At 44.7% G+C, this 24,727-nt stretch overlaps 1 protein-coding gene across 2 annotated transcripts in view; it reads left to right on the forward strand.

The window, feature by feature from the left end:
- Nucleotides 1–1,537: 1,537 nt before the first annotated feature.
- Nucleotides 1,538–24,727, forward strand: part of LOC147629525 (Aldolase-type TIM barrel family protein) — a 52,786-nt gene continuing 29,596 nt past the window's right edge. The window contains exons 1-6 of one of the 2 annotated variants that reach the window (XR_015267971.1): nt 1,538–1,837; nt 2,416–2,562; nt 2,919–2,984; nt 3,124–3,232; nt 3,372–3,448; nt 3,531–3,608. Coding sequence is in view for 1 of the 2 variants with exons in the window: in XM_086812789.1 (XP_086668915.1) it covers nt 1,646–1,837; nt 2,416–2,562; nt 2,919–2,984; nt 3,124–3,232; nt 3,372–3,448; nt 3,531–3,608 (669 nt within the window). In the remaining variant the exon portion in view is untranslated. The remainder of the gene's footprint in view (nt 1,838–2,415; nt 2,563–2,918; nt 2,985–3,123; nt 3,233–3,371; nt 3,449–3,530; nt 3,609–24,727) is intronic. The other variant, XM_086812789.1, reaches the window with a different exon arrangement.

Here is a 24,727-nt window from a genome sequence, read left to right on the forward strand (position 1 = left end):
GGCCTCTTACTAGCAAGCCCTTTGTTGCTACTTGAAGCTTCAAAAAGAGCGTTCATATGCATACTAACTTCACACACATTTTTGGATAGTGGTAGCAATGGGTCCCTTCATTTCTACATCTATGTTGGAGTTTCCATAGCTTGTTCGAATGTCTTGAATGGGTAGCAGCAAGAAGGCAGCAATGAGAATGAGCCGAACACATGTTGGCATGTGTTAGTTTCCATAGCTTCTTCAAATGACTTGAATGGGTAGCAAGAAGGTGGCAATGAGATTGAGGGGAACACATGTTGGCATGTGTCGGAGGGATGAAAATTGAAGGCCTGCCCTAACCTTCATGAAATATTTAAGCATTGACAAAATACTTGCCCACCTAGCCTAGCATGTGAACGTATTTGGCTATTTACCTCTGAGCACTAGTTTGGTAACAAGACATAAAAGAGTCGTGAGACACTTTTATGTCCTACTTAGTGTGAGTGGCCATATTTGAGGAATTTTTACATGCTGTCAATGATGAAATTTCATATGTTTTTTTTTTTGCATCTTCTTTCTTATTATTTGAACTTCATCATAAAAATACACTATGGTTAAATTTGTTTCCTAAGACGCGAAAAACAAACACAATTTACATTATTGGTAACAAAACAAGATCGTAAAGATGCCAAAAGAAGGATTGGAGAAAGCTAGAGTATACAAAGTCTAATTCATAAAAAAATTGATCACTGCGATCAAATTTATTCTTATATAATCCAGGGGCTCTCTTTTGCTTTATCATTCGATGGATTTGGTGATGTAATAAGTTGCACAACCCCATATTTATCCCTACATTGTTGTTTGATAATAGAATACTGCCATTCATTTCAATACTAATAGAATAGTGATCTTCATTTCAATAAATTTTCTATCTAGGACCCTATTATCTAAATCGGGGCAACCTTGGAATATTTTTGAGCATGGAGTGGAACCAATAAGACATGTTTTGCACTTATTACACAGGTGCATCATTGCTCAAATTTTGAAATGTTCATTGGATTGTAATATCTCCATTTCATGCCATGGTTGTAATTTGAGCCTTTCTATGAATAAGTGGTTAGTTTTTTGGAGTATTATGAGATCTTTTGGAGTCTTATAATAGTTTTTGATGTGTCATCTTGTAAAGCTATTTGAGAAATCATTGTGCAAGCCTTAAAAAGATTATCTTATGTATCAGAATATACATTAATAAGGTCAATGTCTATGGCTAGAGTTATTGCGTAGGTTGACATGTACATATTCATACTTTCTTGGGACTTAAATGAATTTTCGTACCTTCAATTTCTCTAAATGTTTTTTCTATGATAGAAATTACTTGGAAAAAATATTAATGTTTAAGCTATATATATATATATATATATATATATATATATATAGAGAGAGAGAGAGAGAGAGAGAGAGAGAGATTGATTTGGGTGCTAGATGTTGAGTTTTATAGTAAATAGAGGTGACAAAGTACCCCTCCATTTGTTGAGAGAGGAAAGGATGCCCCATTTCTTTTGTGCTAGTATTTTTACTATGCCCTTTTAAAACCACGTTTTTTTATGGTTTGGTTAGTCGGTCCATTTCTAGTGCGTCGTCTGTTGTTGAGATTCCCTGTCCTGTGAGCTTATTAATGGAGGCCCTACTAATATCCTCTGCCGAGAAGCTCGCTCACCTGCAGCAGCTTCGCATTGCTCCCTCCCATCATTTTTCCGGCAATCTTTTAAGGATCTCCGTCCCTCGACGCGTTGCCATGACTGCAGTGGCGCCTGCATCATCCAAGAGCATCGCCGACACCTTCTCCGAACTTAGAAGTACCGGCAAGGTAATCTATTTTTCTTCCTTCGAACATCGAAAAGACATGCCAGAAGAGGCGACGTTCTCCTGTGTGATTATGGCCTTTATCGTCATTCATCATGTCGTCATTATTCTTGCAATGAAAGCAAATTTTTTGTGTGATTCTTCCCACGAATGATCACCACTGCCACCGCCACCGCCGCTGCCGTTGTCGTCATCATAGTCATCATCATACTCGTAATTTTTGTCACCATCTTACTTAGAATCATCATCATCATCACTATTAGCATTTTTTCTGAGAAAACACCCATCCTTATGCTTCATCAATATCACTATCAGCATTATTTTAGAACAAAGGGCCTTCTTTATCCTTCATCAATATCACCACCACCATCGACTGCATCATGATCATGATCATCGTTATCGTCATCTTCATCATCACCGTTATCACCATTCTCAGGAGTGAATGCCCTCGCGTTCAATAGCAGTGATCTTCTCCTGGCTGATTTGTTGTTGTTCTGCATCCATCTTCCTTCATCACCATCACCATCAACATCACCATCCTCATGTTTTACCATGAACTTATAAGTTCTTTGAACTGTGTAGGTTGCTCTCATTCCGTACATCACTGCAGGAGACCCAAGCTTGTCTACAACTGCCAAAGCCCTGATGGTTCTTGATAACTCTGGAGCCAACATCATAGAGTTAGGGGTTCCTTACTCTGACCCGCTCGCAGATGGTCCTGTTATTCAGGTGCTTGTCATCAATGTTATCAAGAGATCTCCCCGTTAATATAAAAAATGTACATCAGGCTTAATCAAAGCATAATTAATTCCACATCACTGTGAGAAAGCATGTCTTATGTGGCCGAAGCTCATGAAGGGAGGCTCTGTAAGTGGGGTAGATACAGCCCTTTTGGAGGCTACATATGCAGGGGGCTAGATATGGGGCATAGATACAGCCGTGTGGTTGCTTGGTAGTGTCACAGAAGGTCATTCAGTTCTTTGTGAAAGAGTTTGCGGTGGTACCTAGAAGGGTTTTCTGATGCTTCTGGGAAGCCTGAGATGGATTTCTTTTAAAGCAAGAGTGTTGCAATGATATTTATTCAGGCGGCTGCAACAAGAGCTCTTCAGAATGGCACCAATCTAGATGGTGTCTTGAAAATGTTGAGCGAGGTGATGCTCTTCTTCAATTTTTTTGGTCCTAATATTTATTTTTTCTCAAATTATGGCCTAATGCATAGTGTAGCAAATTTTTACACATGCTTGTTACATCTTTGCTCATTTCTCCATCTCTTCACCCCTCAAAAAGTAGGTGGTACCTCACCTTGCAGCTCCTCTTGTGCTGTTCACATACTACAACCCTATCTTAAAGCGAGGCGTCCAGAACTTTTTACATGCTATAAAAGCAGTGGGTGTTACAGGTTAGTATATACACACATGGGTGACACAGTTGTTGCATGTCCATGGCTTGAAACTGCTCATTCCCTTTGTTTTTTACAGTTTCAGAGGTCAAACTGTCCATTGAAATTGGATAAGGGCTTATGAACGTTGTGTTGTTAGGTTTGGTCGTACCTGACCTTCCTCTTGAGGAGACAGATACCCTCAGAAAAATGACGGCAAGCAATGGCATTGAGTTGGTAAGGACACATTATGTGGAATTCAAGTTTCAACTCAGTTGCTTACAAAGGAAGCTTGGTTTATTCTTTTTTACCTGGAAAGGTATTGTTGACTACTCCAACCACTCCAACGGAGCGAATGGATCAAATCTCACAAGCAACTCAAGGGTTTGTTTACTTGGTGAGCAACATACCACCTAAAATTTTATTCAAATTATCAACTTGTTTGGTTTCATGACTTACGTAGGGATCAATATTAAGCTTTTTGTGCAATCATTCATTTTGATAGCCCAATTTGTATACCCTAATAACAAGGAGGAAAAATGACCGTCGAGTAAACAGTGAGTAAGCACCTTTAGGGTTTGCATTGTGAGAATATGTGAATATGAAGCGGAAGCAAATAGAGATCACACAAGAGAGAGTAGACATCCAAGAGAGACACACTTGAGCCAAGAACTGAAAAGTATTGAATGAATAAATGAAGGCACAATGGGAATGCTTATATACATCTCATGTAGAGTAGTCGGCCAGTAGCACTGGAGGACAAATGCCCACGATAGATAAAAATGCCTAAAATAGCCTAAGAAATATGGGAAAAATCCCTAAAAATATCATATAAATATCTGGATAAAAAGGGGATAAAATGGAGTAAAAGAGAGTTGGAGACGACATGTCCAACACCTCCTCTGAGCTCCAGCACAGGGTCCGACTCCCATACGGGTAAGAAGCTGATCAATAGTATCTGGAGGAAGTGATCAATAGTATGAAGAGATTAGCAATGTTGTCGTGAGAAGGACAATATTCCAGTGCAACCAGCTCACGAACAAAGTGAAAGTGGACCTCAATATGTTTGGTCCTGCCATAGAAGGATGAACTTTGAGCCAACCCCAAGGCACTTTGGCTGTCCGTAAGTGTTGCATGCGCGGAAGCCTTGCTGTAATGATCCACAGCCCTAAGAATACTTAAGAACATTGATGCTAATGTCATAGACATGCCACGTGGACATGCTTCTTCTGATCTGGACAGGAGTAGGACAGGGTCTGATACCTTTTTAGGGCTGAGTGGGACCAAGAGGACTGTAGCCAGTGACCAGCAGTAGTGGATGAGAAGGCGTGGACCAGGCGGCAGCCTCACAAGGTTGTGAAGGGCAGCGTGGAGCATTAGTAGTATAGCTGCAGTCGGTAGGCAGCCAGCAGCAGCCCGACAGGAGGAACGCCAAGAAGTGCTGGTCGGCAGCATTAAATGCTGGTCGGCCAGATTTGGTCCTGTTGGCCAGATTATAAGGGCCTATATAAAGAGGGCCAGGTCTCTTAGTCATTCATTCAAGTGCCCACTTGGGACTTGGGTCTTTAGGTAGAAGTACAAGTTACCTTTTCCAGGGAAGCTCAGCTTCCGTCATGGCATTGTAACAAACAAGCATATAAATAAGATTTTGAGTAGTTTAGGAAAGTGTTTTCTCTCTTGCGTTTTCTCTTGTTCTTTGTGCATCAAGCATCCACCAGTGGGAGTGCTGTGTTTTCCATTGAGTAATGATTTGGCCACAGAAGCGTCCGCATGTGACAGCTAATTACTTATGATTAAGACATAGAGGAAGAAGAAGACGACGAATGTATTATCGTCCTCTGGGAGCCGATAAACGGCCCATGGAACCTCCACGAAATTATTACAAAGCTGTAAGAAACAAAAAGCAAAGCCTCCTCCCTTCATTGGAGGGAAATACAAAGCCTTCTCCCTTCATGGGAGTGATACGGAGCTTGTCGTATGGTCACATTGTGCTGTAAGGTAGCCATGATGTTTAAGAATCTTGGTGATATAAATGCCTACAGCAGCAAGCTTGGCATGTGTGAGCAGATCCACCAAGTCATGATATCCTTCTAGAATGGTACTAAAGTCCTTTCTTATGTGGTCATATTGTGGGCATATTAAAAGGACATGTTCCTCCGTCTCCACTGCTCCCAAAGTGCATACTTTGCATAGTCTTTTCTCTTTTGGGATATTGCTCCATGCTCCTTTTTCAATCTCGAGTGTGTGTGACCTAGTCTGGATAAGTGCAAGACCTCTCCTTGCATTGGCGGAAATAGGCATGCTTATGTATTTCTGAGCATTGTCTTCTTCACTTGAGTATGTGACCCAATGGTTTGGGTTGATGTGTGAGCCATAATATTCAAATTTAGCCCTTTTTTCTGATGATTGCCATTTACAGTGGAGTGCTTCCAATAGTGCTTGATGAAAGCCTTCTCATCTACTTCATCTGATGCTGCATTTAGATAGGAGTCTACCTCCCATCTTTGAAACCAGCCGTTGATGTCATGCATCCATCCTGAAGATAGCATCTTGCTTTTGTTTGTTTTCTGAGGTCTTTTACTTGCTAGCAAAGCTTTCTTCGGTAGTCTCCCCATCTGCATGGACCTGACCTTCTTCTCTCTTCTGAGGAGAGAGAAGAAGAGAGATCAGTGTTAAGGTTTTCTTGTATCACTATGTTACAAAAAGGTAACTTATTGCTTGTACATGATTTAGGCGTGTGGTCAGTCCCATAGGGGTGACCTAGGCCCTTTCTACATGATGCTTACTGATTTTAGATGATTTATTGCTTCACTAATGACTTGTTGAATTCTGATTTATGAGTTATGATTAGAGTGCGTGTGTGAGAGCATATCTTGATACAGAGTTCTACACCCACTATTGGGCACTGATGACATTAGTGGGGATGTCGTAGTATCTAGTCCATACTATGCATAATGGAGTTATATAGTCTTGTGGGTTGACTACCATGAGTATATAGCATGCACGTTCCTAAAAGGTGAATTTGGGCATGTTCTTGGATTCATCTAGGTATATTATATATGGGTGAGAAAGGCTGGTCGGCGAGTACATCTTTAGTCGGCCTGATGTGTGGACAAAGAAATGCCATAAAACATGGAATAAATACTATATCTATTGTATACGTGGCCCACACTTGCTACCCTGTTAGATAACACTTGTCCGACTGCCCAAGAGTACCTCCAGGCTGTCCACAACACCTGTGGAGGTTGCCGAAAGGGTACTCCAATGATGGTGATGATGTGCATGATGATCTGGTTTGAACACCTTCACTCCTGATCTCCACTTCCAAGTCTTGATGAAGAACTGTGAATGGGAGAAGAAGAATAGGGTTAGAGTTCATGTGGGAGACATACACAGAGAGAACAGGGAGAGAGAGAGAGAGTTGTGGGGATAAGTCAACTCATCATATGAGTGTGTGACTCCCCTATCACACATGTATATTGCACTAGTACACATAGTGCACTTAGTACATTAAAAGTACTAAGTGTACTATGTACTATAACTTATGGGCTTGTACACACTATAAGGGTGGGCATAATGCCTTTACCCCAACAACCTCCCACTTAAAGGCAAAGTGCCCTTAAGTAAAGGAAAAGAAAAAATCAGCATGTACATGATAATATACAAGGCCATATCAAGGCTGAAACTGGCCTCATCCAATGCCCATCAAGTGTCTGCAATGAGCAAACCGCTCCGGAGGCAAACTCTTTGTCAACAGATCAGCCGGGTTGTCATCCGTATGAATCTTAACAAGCTGAATTTGCTTGTTCTCTATCACCTCTCTGATGAAGTGATACTTCACATCCACATGCTTCGTCTTTGCATGAAAGACAGGATTCTTTGCCAACTGGATGGCACTCTGACTGTCACAATGCAACAATGGAATATCCCCTGTATAACCCAAATCAACCACTAACCGAGATAGCCATAATGCCTCCTTGCAAGCCTCTGTGGCTGCAATATACTCGGCCTCTGTAGTAGATAAGGCTGTGCACTTCTGCATCCTGGATATCCATGACACAGCACCTCCTGTGAATGTAAATACATAACCGGTAGTAGACTTCCGGTTATCTGGATGACCGGCATAATCCGAATCCGTGTAACCATGCACTAATGCATCCTGTTTGCCAAAGCAAATGCACATATCCTGTGTGCCCTTCAGGTATCTCATGACACCTTTCACTGCTTCCCAATGCTTCTTGCCAGGGTTGGCCATGTATCTAGAAACCACTCCCACTGCAAATGCAATGTCCGGCCTAGTAGCAACCATGGCATACATGAGACTGCCACAAGCTGAAGCATACGGAATCTTGGCCATATCAGCCCTGCCACTATCTGACTGAGGGCTGTCCATAGCACTGAGTTTCACATATGGAGGCAAAGGAGTACTAGTCTTCTTCCCCCCGTCCATATTGAACCTCTGCAAAACTTTGCCAATGTATTCCTTCTGAGACAAATACAACACATGCTGATTTCTGTCCCGACGTATCCGCATACCCAAAATGTGATTTGCATCACCCAAATCCTTCATATCAAAGGTCTGATGTAGCCTCTGCTTCAAGGCATCCATCTCCTTACGAGATTTCCCGGCAATCAACATATCATCAACATACAAGATGAGGATCAATAGACTGCCATCCAAAGCTTTCTTGGTGTATAAGCAGTGATCTATGTCACTTCTCTTGAATTTCTGGGATTTCATGAATGTATCAAATTTATGATACCATTCCCTTGGTGCCTATTTGAGCCCATAAAGACTCTTTTTCAGCTTGCATACAAGCTTCTCCTTTCCACTCACTGCATACTCCTCTGGTTGTTGCATATATATCTCCTTATGGAGATCACCGTGAAGAAAAGCAGTCTTCACATCCATCTGAATCAAAGTCCAGATCATCATGTGCAACCAAAGCTAACACAGCTCTTAAGTGTGGTCATTTTGACCACTGGAGAGAAGATCTCATCAAAGTCCACACCATATTCTTGCTTGAAGCCCTTAGCCACTAACCTGGCTTTGTATCTTGGCTTTGCATCTGGTGCAACTTTGAGCCTGTATATCCACTTGCATGGCAAAACCTTCTTGCCTGCAGGCAAATGCACCAACTTCCATGTTCCATTTTTGTGCAGAGAATCCATCTCTGACTTCATGGCACGCTCCCAAAGAGCCTTGTCTGCCCTGTGTAAAGCCTCCTTATAACATGAGGGCTCCCCACAGTCAGTGAGCATCAAGTAGTCAACCCCTGGAACAAACCTGTCACGGGCTCTGGAGGGTCCAGTGGACCTCCGTACCCAATGACCATCATTTGCAGGTTGCTGTCCAGCCTGCATATCACCTATTGGTGGCTCCTGTTCCATGCCATAAGGCTGAAAAATCATGCCCGGTATCTCCTCTAACTGTGGTATATCCATAGGGATATCTTCTGCCATCTCTGGCTGTCCATTTGGACCATTTTCAGCACCATTTAAGGGCTGGTTTTGCTGCTGTAATGGCTGATTTACAGCCCTTTGTTGTTGTCCATGATGTCCATCATCATCAAAAATGACTCTGCTAGGCTCCTGTTGCCTTGCAGGCTCCTTATACATGCATGTTTCATCAAAAATGACATCATTGCTGCGTATGATCTTTCTATTCATGGGATCCCAAAGTCTATACCCCATTTCACCTCTGTCACCATATCCTAGGAATATGCATTTGTGAGACTTGGGATCAAGTTTGGTGCGCATTTCCCTGCGTATGTGCACGTACGCAACGCAACCAAACACTCTCAAGTGCTTGTATGACGGAGGCTTCCCTGTCCATACTTCTTCTGGCACTTTCCCACCAAGCCTCGTGTTAGGTGACCTGTTTATAAGGTGAACGGCTGTCATAACAGCTTCAGCCCAAAAACCATGAGGTAATGCAGCATGTGACAACATAGAACGGACCTTCTCCTGTATGGTCCTGTTCATCCTCTCTGCTGTCCCGTTTTGTGGAGGATCATAAGGAGTAGAGAGCTCCCTCTTGATGCCTTTAGCATCACAAAAGTCCTGAAACTGTTTGGACATATACTCTCCACCATTGTCGGAACGCAAAGCCTTCAGTGTTTTGCCAGTTTGATTCTCAACATGAGCAACAAACTTCTGAAACACTGAGAATGTATTACTCTTCAAACAAAGAGGATAAACCCACACCTTGCGTGTGGCATCATCTATAAAAGACACGAAATATTTTGCCCCTCCCAAAGAAAGCTGAGGCATCTCACATACATCTGTATGCACAAGCTCTAACCGAGCATCTTTCTGTCCAAGAGCTTTCTTGTGGGGGCACTGCAGTTGCCTGCCATATATACAATGCTCACAAAACTGAAAACTTGAAAACTTTAGAGAAGGCAAGTAACCCAAACAAGACAATTGCTCCATTCCTTTGACACTCATGTGTCCCAACCGGCTATGCCACATAGAAATTTCCGGCAGCTCGGTTGCATTTACAGTAGCATGGTGACAAACACCAGCATGCATGAAGTAAAGAGTGTCCACCTTAGAGCCTCTGGCAACAACCAGTGAGCCCTTACAATTCTTCCACTTTCCACGACCAAATGTGGTAACATAATCAGCATCATCAAGCTGTCTAGTAGAAAGCAGGTTCTTCTTGATCTCAGGCACATGCCTGACATCATGGAGCATAAGCTGTGAGCCATCTGAAAACACAAGCCTCACATCACCTCTGCCAAGAATCTTGCATGCATGGTTATCACCCAAATAAACCACTCCTTCATTGCCAGCAGTATACCTGACAAACAAGTCTCTGCAACCTGTGACATGAAAGGAGGCACCTGAATCAATGATCCATGAGTGCATACCATGACCACCTGGAAGAAGTGAATGGGCATCAAGTGAAGACGTAAATAGGACCTCATCCTCACTGCCACCTGCATGTGACACATTGATTTCTTCAATCTTGACTCTTTTGCCCTTTGGCTTTACATCTTTGGCTTCATCTTTGTCTTTGTCTTTGCCTTTTCCCTTTTCTTTTTGATCATTTTTCCATTTGTAGCATTGCTTTTTAATGTGTCCCTTCTTGCCACAATAATGGCATTCCAAATCCTTTTTGGAGCGAGACTTGCTCCTTCCCCTTTCTTGGCTTTTCCCCCTTTGCTGGGATCTCCCACGTGCATTCATTGCATTGGATCTTCCATTTGAGTTGTTTTTCCTGTTCATCTCTTCTTGAAGAAGAGCACCCTCAACATTTGCGTATGACAGCATAGCATGCGAATTGCTAGTGGCTGTCGTGAATGTGTCCCAACTCTCTGGCAAAGTGCATAACAGAAAAGTGGCTTTGAACTCATCGTCCATTGCCAACTTTTGATTAATGACCTGGCTGACAATACCATTAAACTCATTTAGATGGGCTGTCATAGACGCCCCTTCCTTCATCTGAAGACCTATGAGTTTCTTCAACCAATACACTTTGCTTGAGGCACTTTGTTGGGCATACAAGTCCTGCAATCTCTGCCACATTCCCCAAGCTGTCTTCTCTTCACGAATGCTGAAAAGTAATGAGTCTGACACAGACAACATGATAGTAGATCTTGCCAGCTCATCCATATCTTCCCACTCTTCAGCAGTAAGAGAAGCGGGCATTACACCCCTTTCTTTGATAGGCTTGTGCTGCTTTTTCTGGAGCAACACATTGTAGCACTGGGTTTGCCAAATATCATAATTATGCGAGCCTTCAAGCTTCTTAATGTGAAGCAATGAAGAGCTCTCACCTGTGGTTGCCATAGCAATATGCAACCTGTCAATGCCTGACTCCCTGCAAAATGTGCAAACACTCCACCAAAAGCACACAAAGTGCTCACAGTTGTTCTCCCAAGCTTTATCTCCCATTGCGGAAGCAAGAATGCAACTTTTCTCCCACTGTTTGTGATGAAATCACCAAAATCTGGTTGCTGCAGATTTTGGACAGCACCTTAAATGTGCTCTGTTGCCCTTCCAAAGTACTGTACAGCAGTACCAAGTGCTCACCAATGATGTACCAAACCTGTACCGGCAAGTACAGCAGCTGAAATTGAACCTTTTCCTCACTCAAATCAGTGTACAGCCATGCCAAAACTTGCACAAAGCTGTGCCAAATCTGTACCAGCAGGTACAGTAGCAATAAATGCTCTCCTGGCTGTCCAAATGAGTGAAAATCAGACTTTTACAGTCCCGAACACTGCATACAACAGTCCCGAACAGAAATTGGGCAAAAGCCCCTTGACTGCAAGCTGATTTCTGAGGATTCAAGGCATAAATGTCTTGCCTGCTGCTTTGCCAAGCTTAACAAGCATAAAATCTTGAAAAGCCCCTTGATTTGAGATCAATTGCTGATCATACATGGTACATTGACGCACATGAAGGCATCCAGAGTCTTCACAGTGCTTCCCCCTGGCCACATATACATCAAATACATGAAACCTCCTTGATTTACAGGCACACTGAGTGCTTGTCAGGCATCAACACATTGCCCAAAGCAACAACTGCGAGTGCCTGCATGCAAATCAACCAAATCGGCACAAAAGCCCCTTGATTTGCATTGCAATTTGCTGCAATTTTGCCCGAATGTGCGATTTCTCACACCATACAGCATGTATGAGTGCTTAATTGCACAATTACATCAAAAGCCCCAAATTTCGACATCCAATTTCCTGCAAATTGATCCTGATTGTGACCAATGTCATCCAATTTTGCCAATTTTGCTCAAAATTGAGCAATTCGGCACCTGTACATGCTCAATTGATGATTGTACCTGCTCAATTGCAAATCCCAAAAAAAAATTGAAGCATGTACCTCTGCAGTTAGCTGATTTTTTTGTTGCAGAAAATTATTGCTTTGTAGTCGGGCGGCAGGTGCAGGCGTCGAATTTGTTGTATTGATGCTGCTGTGGATTCGATTCTACCTTGACATTCACTCCATCAGGCACCTCTCAAAGAGTTGGCTCTGCCCTCGCAGGTTCAAATCATGCAGCTGTAGCCACTTCCTGCAAGTCTTCTTTCACGAGCTCTTCTCGTCTGTCCTCGTTGCCGATAGAGAACAAGGGCCACGTTGGAGTCGACCAGTGATAGCGATAGTTGAAATCGCCTTCGCCTACTTACGCGGACCACCACGCACCAGGTATGCGTGTTGTTCTGGTTCGCAGCCAGTTAAGTGTCTGCCTGCTTCGCCTAGCGCCAGTCTACACCCAGCGCTACACGCGACAAGGTTAAATGCGCTGGCCTGTTATATTGACGCCCGCCTGCTTCTTCGCTCGCCTGCCTAGAGGCTTACGTGTCCGCCCACCTGCTGTGCTTGATTGGCTGCACCTGAGTGGATGGGCAGCCCACGCTACTGGCTGGATGGCCTTGACTTGGGTGATGGGGCAGCGCTATCTGGCCACAGTGCAGCCTACGACTGGCTGTGGGAAACAAGAGCTATGCAGCAGAGAGATTCAAAAGGGCAAAGGCTGTGTGAAACGAGAGCTATGCAGCAGAGAGATTCAAAGGGCACCGGCTCTGATACCAGTTGAATGGGAGAAGAAGAATAGGGTTAGAGTTCATGTGGGAGACATACACAGAGAGAACAGGGAGAGAGAGAGAGAGTTGTGGGGATAAGTCAACTCATCATATGAGTGTGTGACTCCCCTATCACACATGTATATTGCACTAGTACACATAGTGCACTTAGTACATTAAAAGTACTAAGTGTACTATGTACTATAACTTATGGGCTTGTACACACTATAAGGGTGGGCATAATGCCTTTACCCCAGCAACGCCTTTACCCCAACAGAACTGAGCATCTGTTCATTGTTGTCCCCATGCCTGCTTTCCCTTAACCATGACACAATGTTGGGTCAACTACCGGAATTGATCATGCCTGTTGCTAGGCCTTTGGAAATGATCCAAGGGCTTAATGAGGTATTGGGTTTGGGTACCTACCCTCAGGGGATGCTTCCTCTGGCTTCGCCTGTTTGTAGACCACTCCATCCTTTCTGCCGGAACTATGCACCTTCCTTGGGACATAGCTTAGTGGGCTGAGCCTGAATGCTCTGATACCAATGTTGCATGCGGGGAAGCCTTGTTGTACTGATCCACAGCCCTAAGCATACTTACGAACATTGATGCTAATTACTTATGATTAAGATATAGAGGAGAGAGAAGAAGAGAAAGATTGGTGTTTAGGTTTTCTTTTATTACTGTGTTACAAAAAGGTAACTTACTGCTTGTACATGATGTAGGCCTTTGGTCAGTCCCATAGGGGTGGCCTAGGCCCTTTCTACATGATGCTTACTGATTTTAGATGATTTATTGCTTCACTAATGACTTACTGAATTCTGATTTATGAGTTATGCTTATATGTGGGTGAGAAAGGCTGGTCGGCCAGTACATCTTCAGTCGGCCTGATGCGTGGACAAAGAAATGCCATAAAACATGGAATAAATACTATATCTGCTGTATGCATGGCCCACACCTGCTGTCCTGTTAGATGACACCTGTCCGATTGCCCAAGAGTACATGCAGGCTGTCGACAGCACTTGTGGAGGCTGTCGACAGGATACTCCAATGATGGTGATGATGTGCATGATGATCTGATGTTGTAATGCTGATGATGATGTAGATGCTGCTGCTGCTGCTTGTGCTACTGCTCTGATGATGATGATGATGATGATGCTTCTTCTGACACTGACTCTGATGATGAAGATACTTCTGACGCTACTTGATTGCTAACTAATTAGGGATTAAGTATGTTCATGCTGAAGATTAGCCATGGCACGGGCGTGCATGTGACATTTCCTTCTGCTAAACTTGATGATGGGGTGGAGACTCTGTCATCCTTCCTCCTTGGACTTCTATTGACCTTGAACTGCTAGTGCTTACTGACTTTGACTTTGACTTACTGATTGATATTTTTGGTCTGAACACCTTCACTCCTGATCTCCACTTCCAAGTCTTGATGAAGAACTGAGCATCTGTTCATTGCTGTCCCCATGCCCCTTAACCTTGACACAGTGTTGGGTCACCTATCGGAATTGATCATGCCTGTTGCTAGGCCTTTGGAAATGATATAAGGGCTTAATGAGGTACTGGGTCTGCGTACCTACCCTCAGGGGATGTTTCCTCTGGCTTCGCCTGTTTGTAGACCACTCCATCTGCTACCCTACTGCATCCTTTCTGCTGGAACTGAGCACCTTTCTTGGGACATAGCTTATTGCTTGTACATGATGTACGCCTGTGTCAGCCTCATAGGGGTGACCTAGGCCCTTTCTACATGATGCTTACTGATTTTAGATGATTGATTGCTTCACTAATGAGTTGCTGAATTCTGATTTATGAGTTATGCTTATATATGGGTGAGAAAGGCTAGTCGGCCAGTACATCTTCAGTTGGCCTGATGTGTGGACAAAGAAATGCCATAAAACATGGACTAAATACTATATTTGCTGTATGCGTGGCCCACACCTGCTGCCCTGCTAGATGACACTTGTCTGACTGCCCAAGACTACCTGCAGGCTGCCGACAGGGTACTCCAATGATGGTGATGATGTGCATGATGATCTGATGCTGTAATGCTGATGATGATGTAAATGATGGTGCTGCTGCTTGTGCTATTGATGATGATGCTTCTTCTGACATTGACTCTGATGAAGATACTTCTTATGCTACTTGATTGCTAACTAATCAGGGATTAAGTATGTTCATGCTGAAGAGTAGCCATGGCACGGGCGTGCACGTGACAGTAAGAATACGGATCGGATAATCCAAGAGTACATCAAGATTACCCAACATCTGGAACAACCATAACAGCTCACAGTAGGTATCCAGATAAGCATGGTACTCACGTTCAATAGAAGATAATGAAATTGTATTTTGCTTCTTGGATCTCCATGAAAAAAGACCGGAACCAAGAGTGAAGCAATAACTAGAAGTAGATTGTCGAGTATCCTATGATTACTTGCCCAATCAGCATTAGAGTATCCAACAAGCTTAGTGCCTCCATAGTCCAAGGTACCGGATAAGTATTGGAGAACCCTCATAGCGGCTTGCCAACGAGAATGTCGAGTAGCGGAAGAAAACTGACTGAACACTGATACTGTAAGAAATGTCGGGCGCGGTGTAAGTCAAATAAATAGGAGAACCAACAAGCCTCCGTGTCACATGCACCCATGCACTGTGGTACACGGTGACATTGGCTCATCAACAGTGCAAGAATCATGTACAGAAGTAGTACCTTTTAGGATAACTTTGTTGTATGCCGTGACCCCTTTGTGAGTCCAATCCGGGACATGTTAGGCACGAGCTATGTAGATCAGTCTCCTTGCCTTAAGAGTGTCAGGTCAGTCCTCTTAACCCATTTGGAGAATTCAGCAAGTGTTCATCATTCAGGAGCATGTAGATGTCAGCCATAGCAGTAGATGCATTAGAAGCATGTAGTTGCACTTCATGTAGAAGGGGGCCAGCCCCAAGGCAGCCCCCAAGGTGGGCTAGCCTTGCAATGAGGTAGCCAACCCCCTAGCCACCCTTTAAGCTTAGCCGACAAGCCTTTTAGAGGCTATTGAGCAGTCGGCCAGGCCCTTGTGGACTTTGGCTTAGTCGGCCAGGTCTGGCAGCCACCCAACCAGCCGAGTAGCATGCTAGTCGTGAGCAGTTGCAGCAATCGATTAGACATTTCATGTCAGTCGTGGCATTTAATGCTGGTCAACAGGGAGTAAGGGGCAGTTGACTTGCATCAGGTGGACGTATAACAAGGCAAGGCCTATTCAGTCCCAAAATATGTAGGTACAGATCATAGATTAACATCAGAAAACAAGCATGTATGCTTAGGCTCTTGCCTGTGTATACTTACAGCCATACTTGTGCTCTCAGCGTGTGAGGGCACCCTGTGGATGGTGAAGGTGAGATCGGGAAGAACCACTTGCCCATCCACAATGGCATCAAGCTCCGAAGGCATCAATAAAGAAGAAGAACCATTCGAAGAAACGCTTCCGCAAAAAGAAGATGAAGACAACCAAAAGTTAAAGGAGCCGATTAGGCAAACTCCAGATTAAACTTGAAACAATGCAAATGGAAAAAAAACTGGCAAAATTACAAGCAACCTTGGCCCAGCAAGAGACACCTAAAGAACAAAGTTTCTCGATGTAACAATGGTGTTGATGGATGACTGAAAAGGAAGAGCGAGACCGTGAAGCAAGATTGGCCGAATAGCTGGCAGAGAAAGCCAAAAGCAAGGCCAAAGAGGAGCGATTGCGGGCGGAGCTCGAAGTGAAGGCGAACCACGAGCGACAGGCCCGAGAAGACACAAGGGACCAGTTCCAACAGACACTCTGGATTCTGGTAACTTCTTTCCACCCTTCTCAATCCTCCACAACCCTAGCCATAGCCTCACAACAGTTATCCGTGCCTCACCGAACTTCACCAAGTAGGGTGGCAAGTGCGACCATTCGGTTGTGACTCAGTTTATTCACCAGTTTGTTGCCCACTTTCCTCTTTCCAAAATCACAGAAACCCAAGACAAAGTCCATCTGGCGGCTCCTCACCTCACAGGTGATGCAATCACTTGGTGGCAACATTGGTCCCGTTTGCACACAGATCCTTACACTAGCTTACTAGACTATGATTAGGACACCTTTGTGTCCGATTTGAAGACTAGGTTTCTACCTCTGCAGCACATGATAAATCTTGAAGATGAGTTCTACAAACTCACCCAGAACAGTTCCCCTGTGCTCACCTACTTCAACAAGGTGATCACATCAGCACAACAGTTGGGGAAGTCCGAGGAGGAGAAGCTCAAGCAGTTCTTTCGGGGATTGGATCCAAACATTCGGTTCCCTGTTCGAAAATTTAGACCTCAGACATATGACAGGGCTTTGACTTTGGCACATATTCATGAGATGATGCTCAATTGAGGCAAGCCCAAGACCGCTCCAGTCACCCCCAAACCTCAGCAATAGCAGTAGTAGCAGACGCATACCACCTAGCAGAACCAAGCGTCTAACCAGCAGTCAGGTAATGGGGCTCCCAACAACAAAGATCAAAAGAAGAAGGGCCAGAATAGCTCGGAGGAGTGACAAGATGGACCTAAGAAGACCTTGGAAGAAAAGATCAAGGAGGCCCTTATTGGTGGATTCTTACAATTAGATGAGAAGGAACGATACTTCAAAGAGAACCGTTGTTTTTTTTGCCACCACATGGGACATGCCAAGAGGATTGTACGAAATGGCAGGCGGAAAAGAGCAAACAACCAGCCTCTACAGTGGCTGCCGCCATAGCTGTACCACCCCCTCCACCCCCGCCCTCAACCACCAACATTGTTCAGTTTTTACTTGCTTTGAATGTGATACCTGCAGTGGTATTCGATGATTAGCAGGAGGGTGGAGTTGAGGAGCGTCAGAAAGGTCTTATTAGAGCTTATGGCACAACAAAAGGGCAACAATTTGTTGTCATGGGCAGTTCAAAAGATGCCATCTCTCCGTAGTTGGCGACCAAGATGAAACGTGCCCTTGTGCCGTATCATTTGGACGTGGACGGGTTTACTCCCGGCCTACGTACTCATATTTCCCAGAAAGCTCAACAGTTTGCCTTCATAGTCCAGAAGGCCCAGTTTCAAAGAGACTTGATTGTCTCGCCCCTTCTCGGGTGCGACAAGATCCTTGGAATTCAATGGTTCCGCCTGTATGCGCCCATTCTTGATTGGAGGCAGGACACCTTCACAATTGTCGAAGGTTTGCCTGAGCCTACTATCATTCGCGAGGATCGGAGCAATCAAGGTATTCCACTTATTTCCCACTTTCAAGCCAATAGAGCTATAAGAAAGGGAGCTAAGTGTGCGATGATCTATGTCCGCCCACGGCAGATAGCGACATTCACCGCGACTCCATTAGAACCCCAGATGACCGGCCTCCTCTAGTAGTTTCAGGACATCATGTTGAGGACGATCTTCCACCAAGACCCCCACCCTCTTGTCCTGAAGACCATCATATCGAATTGGTTCCTGAAGCTGAGCCACCCAGTAAGTTTCCGTATCGTCTTTCCAAGGCGTTGGAAGCTGAGTTGGATATGCAACTAGCACAGTTGCTGAGGTCTGGTTTCGTTAGGCCTTCATCCTCGCCATTTGCTGCACCGATTTTGTTTGTGTAGAAGAAAGAAGACCGCAGGTCTCTGTGTGGATTATCGAGCCTTTAACAAGCTGTTAATCAAGAATAAGTTCCCCATGCCAAGGATAGAGTACATCCTTGAAAGGCTCAACGGTGCTCAGTTCTTTATGAAGATCGACCTCAAAAGTGGCTATCATCAAGTTAGGATTTTCGAGGCCGATATCCCAAAGGTTGACTGAACGAGAGCATTATGAGTTTGTGGTCATGCCTTTTGGTTTGACCAATGCAGCGGTGACATTCAACAAGATGATGCCACGAGTCTTTGCCATACTCATCGATATATGTCTTCATTTTTGTAGATGACATTCTTATTTTTTTTCCCACTACAGTGTAGCACGTGAAAGATGTGCAGAAGGTCTTGCAGCTTTTGTGAGACAACGAACTCTACATTTGTCATGTGCATAAAATGCCATGGACATTCTCAGATGTTGGTCTAGAAGCAGCAGCCAGAAAAAGAGTATAAGAATCAGAACTTGGAGCCCAGAGTGCTATTGGTAGTGTGGACTTGGAGCAAGCCTTGGAGGGCAAGAGGTAGGCATGTCGGCTGCACACATATGATGTAGGCTGAAGACAAGAGCCTGTCGTCGACTGTACCAGAAGAGGTCGGCTGCAGGCGTTTCAGTCCATGGTGTGGTGCAGTCCGACCAGCAAAAGGTGGAGTCCAAGCATCAGTCGGCTGGTCCGACAGCAGTCGGCCAGCTCCTTCAATGTTCCAAATGTTGGGGTAAAGGCGTTATGCCCACCCTTATAGTGTGTACAAGCCCATAAGTTATAGTACATAGTACACTTAGTACTTTTAATGTACTAAGTGCACTATGTGTACTAGTGCAATATACATGTGTGATAGGGGAGTCACACACTCATGCTTTTCATGAGTTGACTTATCCCCACAACTCTCTCTCTCTCTCTCCCTTGCTTCTCTGTGTATGTCTCCCATGAATGAACTCTAAACCCTAATTGCTGTTTTCTCCCCATCAACTGGTATCAGAGCCAAGAAGGCGGTGCTATTCTGGTACCCACATCTGAGATCGTTAGAAGAAGGAGGAGGTTTCGCAAGCGCCCAGAGCCACACCCCACATGCTCTTCGTAGAACACGTTCAGATACGAGCCCCCCTTCTTCCAAGTCTACGTACCTATTCGGGGCTTGATTGGCAGAGGCGGGGGCGGCTGCGCTTCGGCAAGGGCGGCCTGTCGCTTGCCGGTTCTGCACAGTGAGCTTCACGGTCACGCGCAAGCCCTTCCAGTCCTTTGCGGTCTCCTTTGCGATATCTTCTCCTTTTCTTGGGCGAAAGGCCAAGAGGACCAATCTTTGGGGCCAGAGAAGAGGCCGCTCCCACCTCGCCCCCTGTAACACGCACGAACACCTCCACGACCTGCGAGGGATCCAACTTGGGCGGCATGGCTGCAGAGTCTCTAGTTTAGCTTCCGCACAGACACGCAGAAGACAAGACTCGCAGGAGAGGTGTGGCGTTCTGCTGTTCAAAATCTGTTGAGCCTCGACGGATCAAGGTGGCGCATTTTTATAGTGGACTGGCCTGGAGTTGGGCTTTCCGGGATGGATCACACCACGGATAATCAAGAAGCCTCCCTCCCTTTTCTGCAACAGCATCAAATCTCCTGCAACAGCATCTGCAATCAACAGAAATCAACCTTCTTGCCTGCAGGCAAAGGCACCAACTTCCAAGTTCCATTTTTATGCAGAGAATCCATCTCTGACTTCATGGCACGCTCCCATAGAGCTTTGTCTGCCCTCTGTAAAGCCTCTTTATAACATGAGGGCTCCCCACAGTCAGTGAGCATCAAGTAGTCAACCCCTGGAACAAACCTGTCAGGGGCTCTGGAGGGTCCAGTGGACCTCCGTACCCAATGACCATCATTTGCAGGTTGCTGTCCAGCCTGCATATCACCCATTGGTGGCTCCTGTTCCATGCCATAAGGCTGAAAAATCATGCCCGGTATATCCTCCAACTGTGGTATATCCATAGGGATATCTTCTGCCATGTCTGGCTGTCCATTTGGACCATTTTCAGCGCCATTTAAGGGCTGGTTTTCCTGCTGTAATGGCTGATTTACAGCCCTTTGTTGTTGTCCATGATGTCCATCATCATCAAAAATGACTCTGCTAGGCTCCTGTTGCCTTGCAGGCTCCTTATACATGCATGTTTCATCAAAAATGACATCATTGCTGCGTATGATCTTTCTATTCATGGGATCCCAAAGTCTATACCCCATTTCACCTCTGTCACCATATCCTAGGAATATGCATTTGTGAGACTTGGGATCAAGTTTGGTGCGCATTTCCCTGCGTATGTGCACGTACGCAACGCAACCAAACACTCTCAAGTGCTTGTATGACGGAGGCTTCCCTGTCCATACTTCTTCTGGCACTTTCCCACCAAGCCTCGTGTTAGGTGACCTGTTTATAAGGTGAACGGCTGTCATAACAGCTTCAGCCCAAAAACCATGAGGTAATGCAGCATGTGACAACATAGAACGGACCTTCTCCTGTATGGTCCTGTTCATCCTCTCTGCTGTCCCGTTTTGTGGAGGATCATAAGGAGTAGAGAGCTCCCTCTTGATGCCTTTAGCATCACAAAAGTCCTGAAACTGTTTGGACATATACTCTCCCCCATTGTCGGAACGCAAAGCCTTCAGTGTTTTGCCAGTTTGATTCTCAACATGAGCAACAAACTTCTGAAACACTGAGAATGTATCACTCTTCAAACGAAGAGGATAAACCCACACCTTGCGTGTGGCATCATCTATAAAAGACACAAAGTATTTTGCCCCTCCCAAAGAAAGCTGAGGCATCTCACATACATCTGTATGCACAAGCTCTAACTGAGCATCTTTCTGTCCAAGAGCTTTCTTGTGGGGGCACTGTAGTTGCCTACCATATATACAATGCTCACAAAACTGAAAACTTGAAAACTTTAGAGAAGGCAAGTAACCCAAACGAGACAATTGCTCCATTCCCTTGACACTCATGTGTCCCAACCGGCTATGCCACATAGAAATTTCCGGCAGCTCGGTTGCATTTACATTAGCATGGTGACAAACACCTGCATGCATGAAGTAAAGAGTGTCCACCTTAGAGCCTCTGGCAACAACCAGTGAGCCCTTACTAATTTTCCACTTTCCACTACCAAATGTGGTAACATAATCAGCATCATCAAGCTGTCCAGTAGAAAGCAGATTCTTCTTGATCTCAGGCACATGCCTGACATCATGGAGCATAAGCTGTGAGCCATCTGAAAATACAAGCCTCACATCACCTCTGCCAAGTATCTTGCATGCATGGTTATCACCCAAATAAACCACTCCTTCATTGCCAGCAGTGTACCTGACAAACAAGTCTCTGCAACCTGTGACATGAAAGGAGGCACCTGAATCAATGATCCATGAGTGCATACCATGACCACCTGTAAGAAGTGAATGGGCATCAAGTGAAGAAGTAAAGAGGACCTCATCCTCACTGCCACCTGCATGTGACACATTGATTTCTTCGATCTTGACTCCACTTTTGCCCTTTGGCTTTACATCTTTGGCTTCATCCTTCTCTTTGTCTTTGCCTTTTCCCTTTTCTTTTTGATCATTTTTCCATTTGTAGCATTGCTTTTTGATGTGTCCCTTCTTGCCACAATAATGGCATTCCAAATCCTTTTTGGAGCGAGACTTGCTCCTTCCCCTTTCTTGGCTTTTTCCCCTTTGTTGGGATCTCCCACGTGCATTCATTGCATTGGACTTTCCAACAGAGTTGTTTTTCCTGTTCATCTCTTCTTGAAGAAGAGCACCCTCAACATCTGCATATGACAGCATAGCATTCGAATTGCTAGTGGCTGTCCTAAATGTGTCCCAACTCTCTGGCAAAGTGCATAACAAAAAAGTGGCTTTGAACTCATCGTCCATTGCCAACTTTTGATTGATGACCTGGCTGACAATACCATTAAACTCATTGAGATGGGCTGTCATAGACGCCCCTTCCTTCATCTGAAGGCCTATGAGTTTCTTCAACCAATACACTTTGCTTGAGGCACTTTGTTGGGCATACAAGTCCTGCAATCTCTGCCACATTCCCCAAGCTGTCTTCTCTTCACGAATGCTGAAAAGTAATGAGTCTGACACAGACAACATGATAGTAGATCTTGCCAGCTCATCCATATCTTCCCACTCTTCAGCTGTAAGAGAAGCGGGCATCACACCCCTTTCTTTGATAGGCTTGTGCTGCTTTTTCTGGAGCAACACATTGTAGCACTGGGTTTGCCAAATATCATAATTATGCGAGCCTTCAAGCTTCTTGATATGAAGCAATGAAGAGCTTTCACCTGTGGTTGCCATAGCAAAATGCAACCTGTAATGCCTGACTCCCTGCAAATGTGCAAACACTGCACCCAAAATGTGCAAACACTGCACCCAAAGCACACAAAGTGCTCACAAATGTTCTCCCAAGCTTTATCTCCCACTGCGGAAGCAAGAATGCAACTTTTCTCCCACTTTTTGTGATGAAAACACCAAAATCTGGTTGCTGCAGATTTTGGACAGCACCTCAAATGTGCTCTTTTGCCCTTCCAAAGTACTGTACAGCAGTACTAAGCGCTCACCAATGATGTACCAAACCTGTACCGGCAATTTCAGCAGCTGAATTTGAACCTTTTGATCACTCAATACAGTGTACAGCCATGCCAAAACATGCACAAAGCTGTGCCAAATCTGTACCAGCAGGTACAATAGCAATAAATGCTCTCCTGGCTGTCCAAATGAGTGAAAATCAGACTTTTACAGTCCTGTACACTGCATAAAACAGTCCCGAACAGAAATTGAGCAAAAGCCCCTTGACTGCAAGCCGATTTTTGAGGATTCAAGGCATAAATGTCTTGCCTGCTGCTTTGCCAAGCTCAACAAGCATACAAACTTGAAAAGCCCCTTGATTTGAGATCAATTTCTGATCATGCATGGTACATTGGCGCACATGAAGGCATCCAGAGTGTTCACGATGCTTCCCCCTGGCCACATATACATCAAATACATGAAAGCCCCTTGATTTACAGGCACATTGAGTGCTTGTAAGGCATCAGCACATTAACCACAGCATCAAATGCGATTGCCTGCATGCAAATCAACCAAATCGGCACAAAAGCCCCTTGATTTGCACTGCAATTTGCTGCGATTTTGCCCAAATGTGCAATTTCTCACATCATACAGCATGTATGAGTGCTTAATTGCACAATTACATCAAAAGCCCCAAATTTCGACATTCAATTTCCTGCAAATTGATCCTGATTTGACCAATTTCCTGCAAATTTATCCTGATTGTGACCAATGTCACCCAATTTTGCCAATTTTGCTCAAAAATTGAGCAATTGGGCACCTGTACCTGCTCAATTGATTAAATTGATAAGAAATTCGCAAAAAATTAGAGGCAAATACCTCTGAAATTTTTGATTTTTTCTGATTTGCAGGTTGATTTCTGTTGATTGCAGATGCTGTTGCAGGAGATTTGATGCTGTTGCAGAAAAGGGAGGGAGGCTTCTTGATTATCCGTGGTGTGATCCATCCCGGAAAGCCCAACTCCAGGCCAGTCCACTATAAAAATGCGCCACCTTGATCCGTCGAGGCTCAACAGATTTTGAACAGCAGAACGCCACACCTCTCCTGCGAGTCTTGTCTTCTGCGTGTCTGTGCGGAAGCTAAACTAGAGACTCTGCAGCCATGCCGCCCAAGTTGGATCCCTCGCAGGTCGTGGAGGTGTTCGTGCGTGTTACAGGGGGCGAGGTGGGAGCGGCCTCTTCTCTGGCCCCAAAGATTGGTCCTCTTGGCCTTCGGGCAGACAAAGCTCTATGGGAGCGTGCCATGAAGTCAGAGATGGATTCTCTGCATAAAAATGGAACTTGGAAGTTGGTGCCTTTGCCTGCAGGCAAGAAGGTTTTGCCATGCAAGTGGGTATACAGGCTCAAAGTTGCACCAGATGCAAAGCCAAGATACAAAGCCAGGTTAGTGGCTAAGGGCTTCAAGCAGGAATATGGTGTGGACTTTGATGAGATCTTCTCTCCAGTGGTCAAAATGACCACACTTAGAGCTGTGTTGGCTTTGGTTGCGCATGATGATCTGGACTTGATTCAGATGGATGTGAAGACTGCTTTTCTTCACGGTGATCTCCATGAGGAGATATATATGCAGCAGCCAGAGGGTTATGCAGTAAGTGGAAAGGAGAAGCTTGTATGCAAGCTGAAAAAGAGTCTTTATGGGCTCAAACAGGCACCAAGAGAATGGTATCATAAATTTGATACATTCATGAAAACTCAGAAATTCAGGAGAAGTGACATAGATCACTG

Source organism: Cibotium barometz, chromosome 18 (assembly GCF_041138505.1).
Source record: "Cibotium barometz isolate CiBa-2024 chromosome 18, ASM4113850v1, whole genome shotgun sequence".
NCBI classification, from domain to species: domain Eukaryota; kingdom Viridiplantae; phylum Streptophyta; class Polypodiopsida; order Cyatheales; family Cibotiaceae; genus Cibotium; species Cibotium barometz.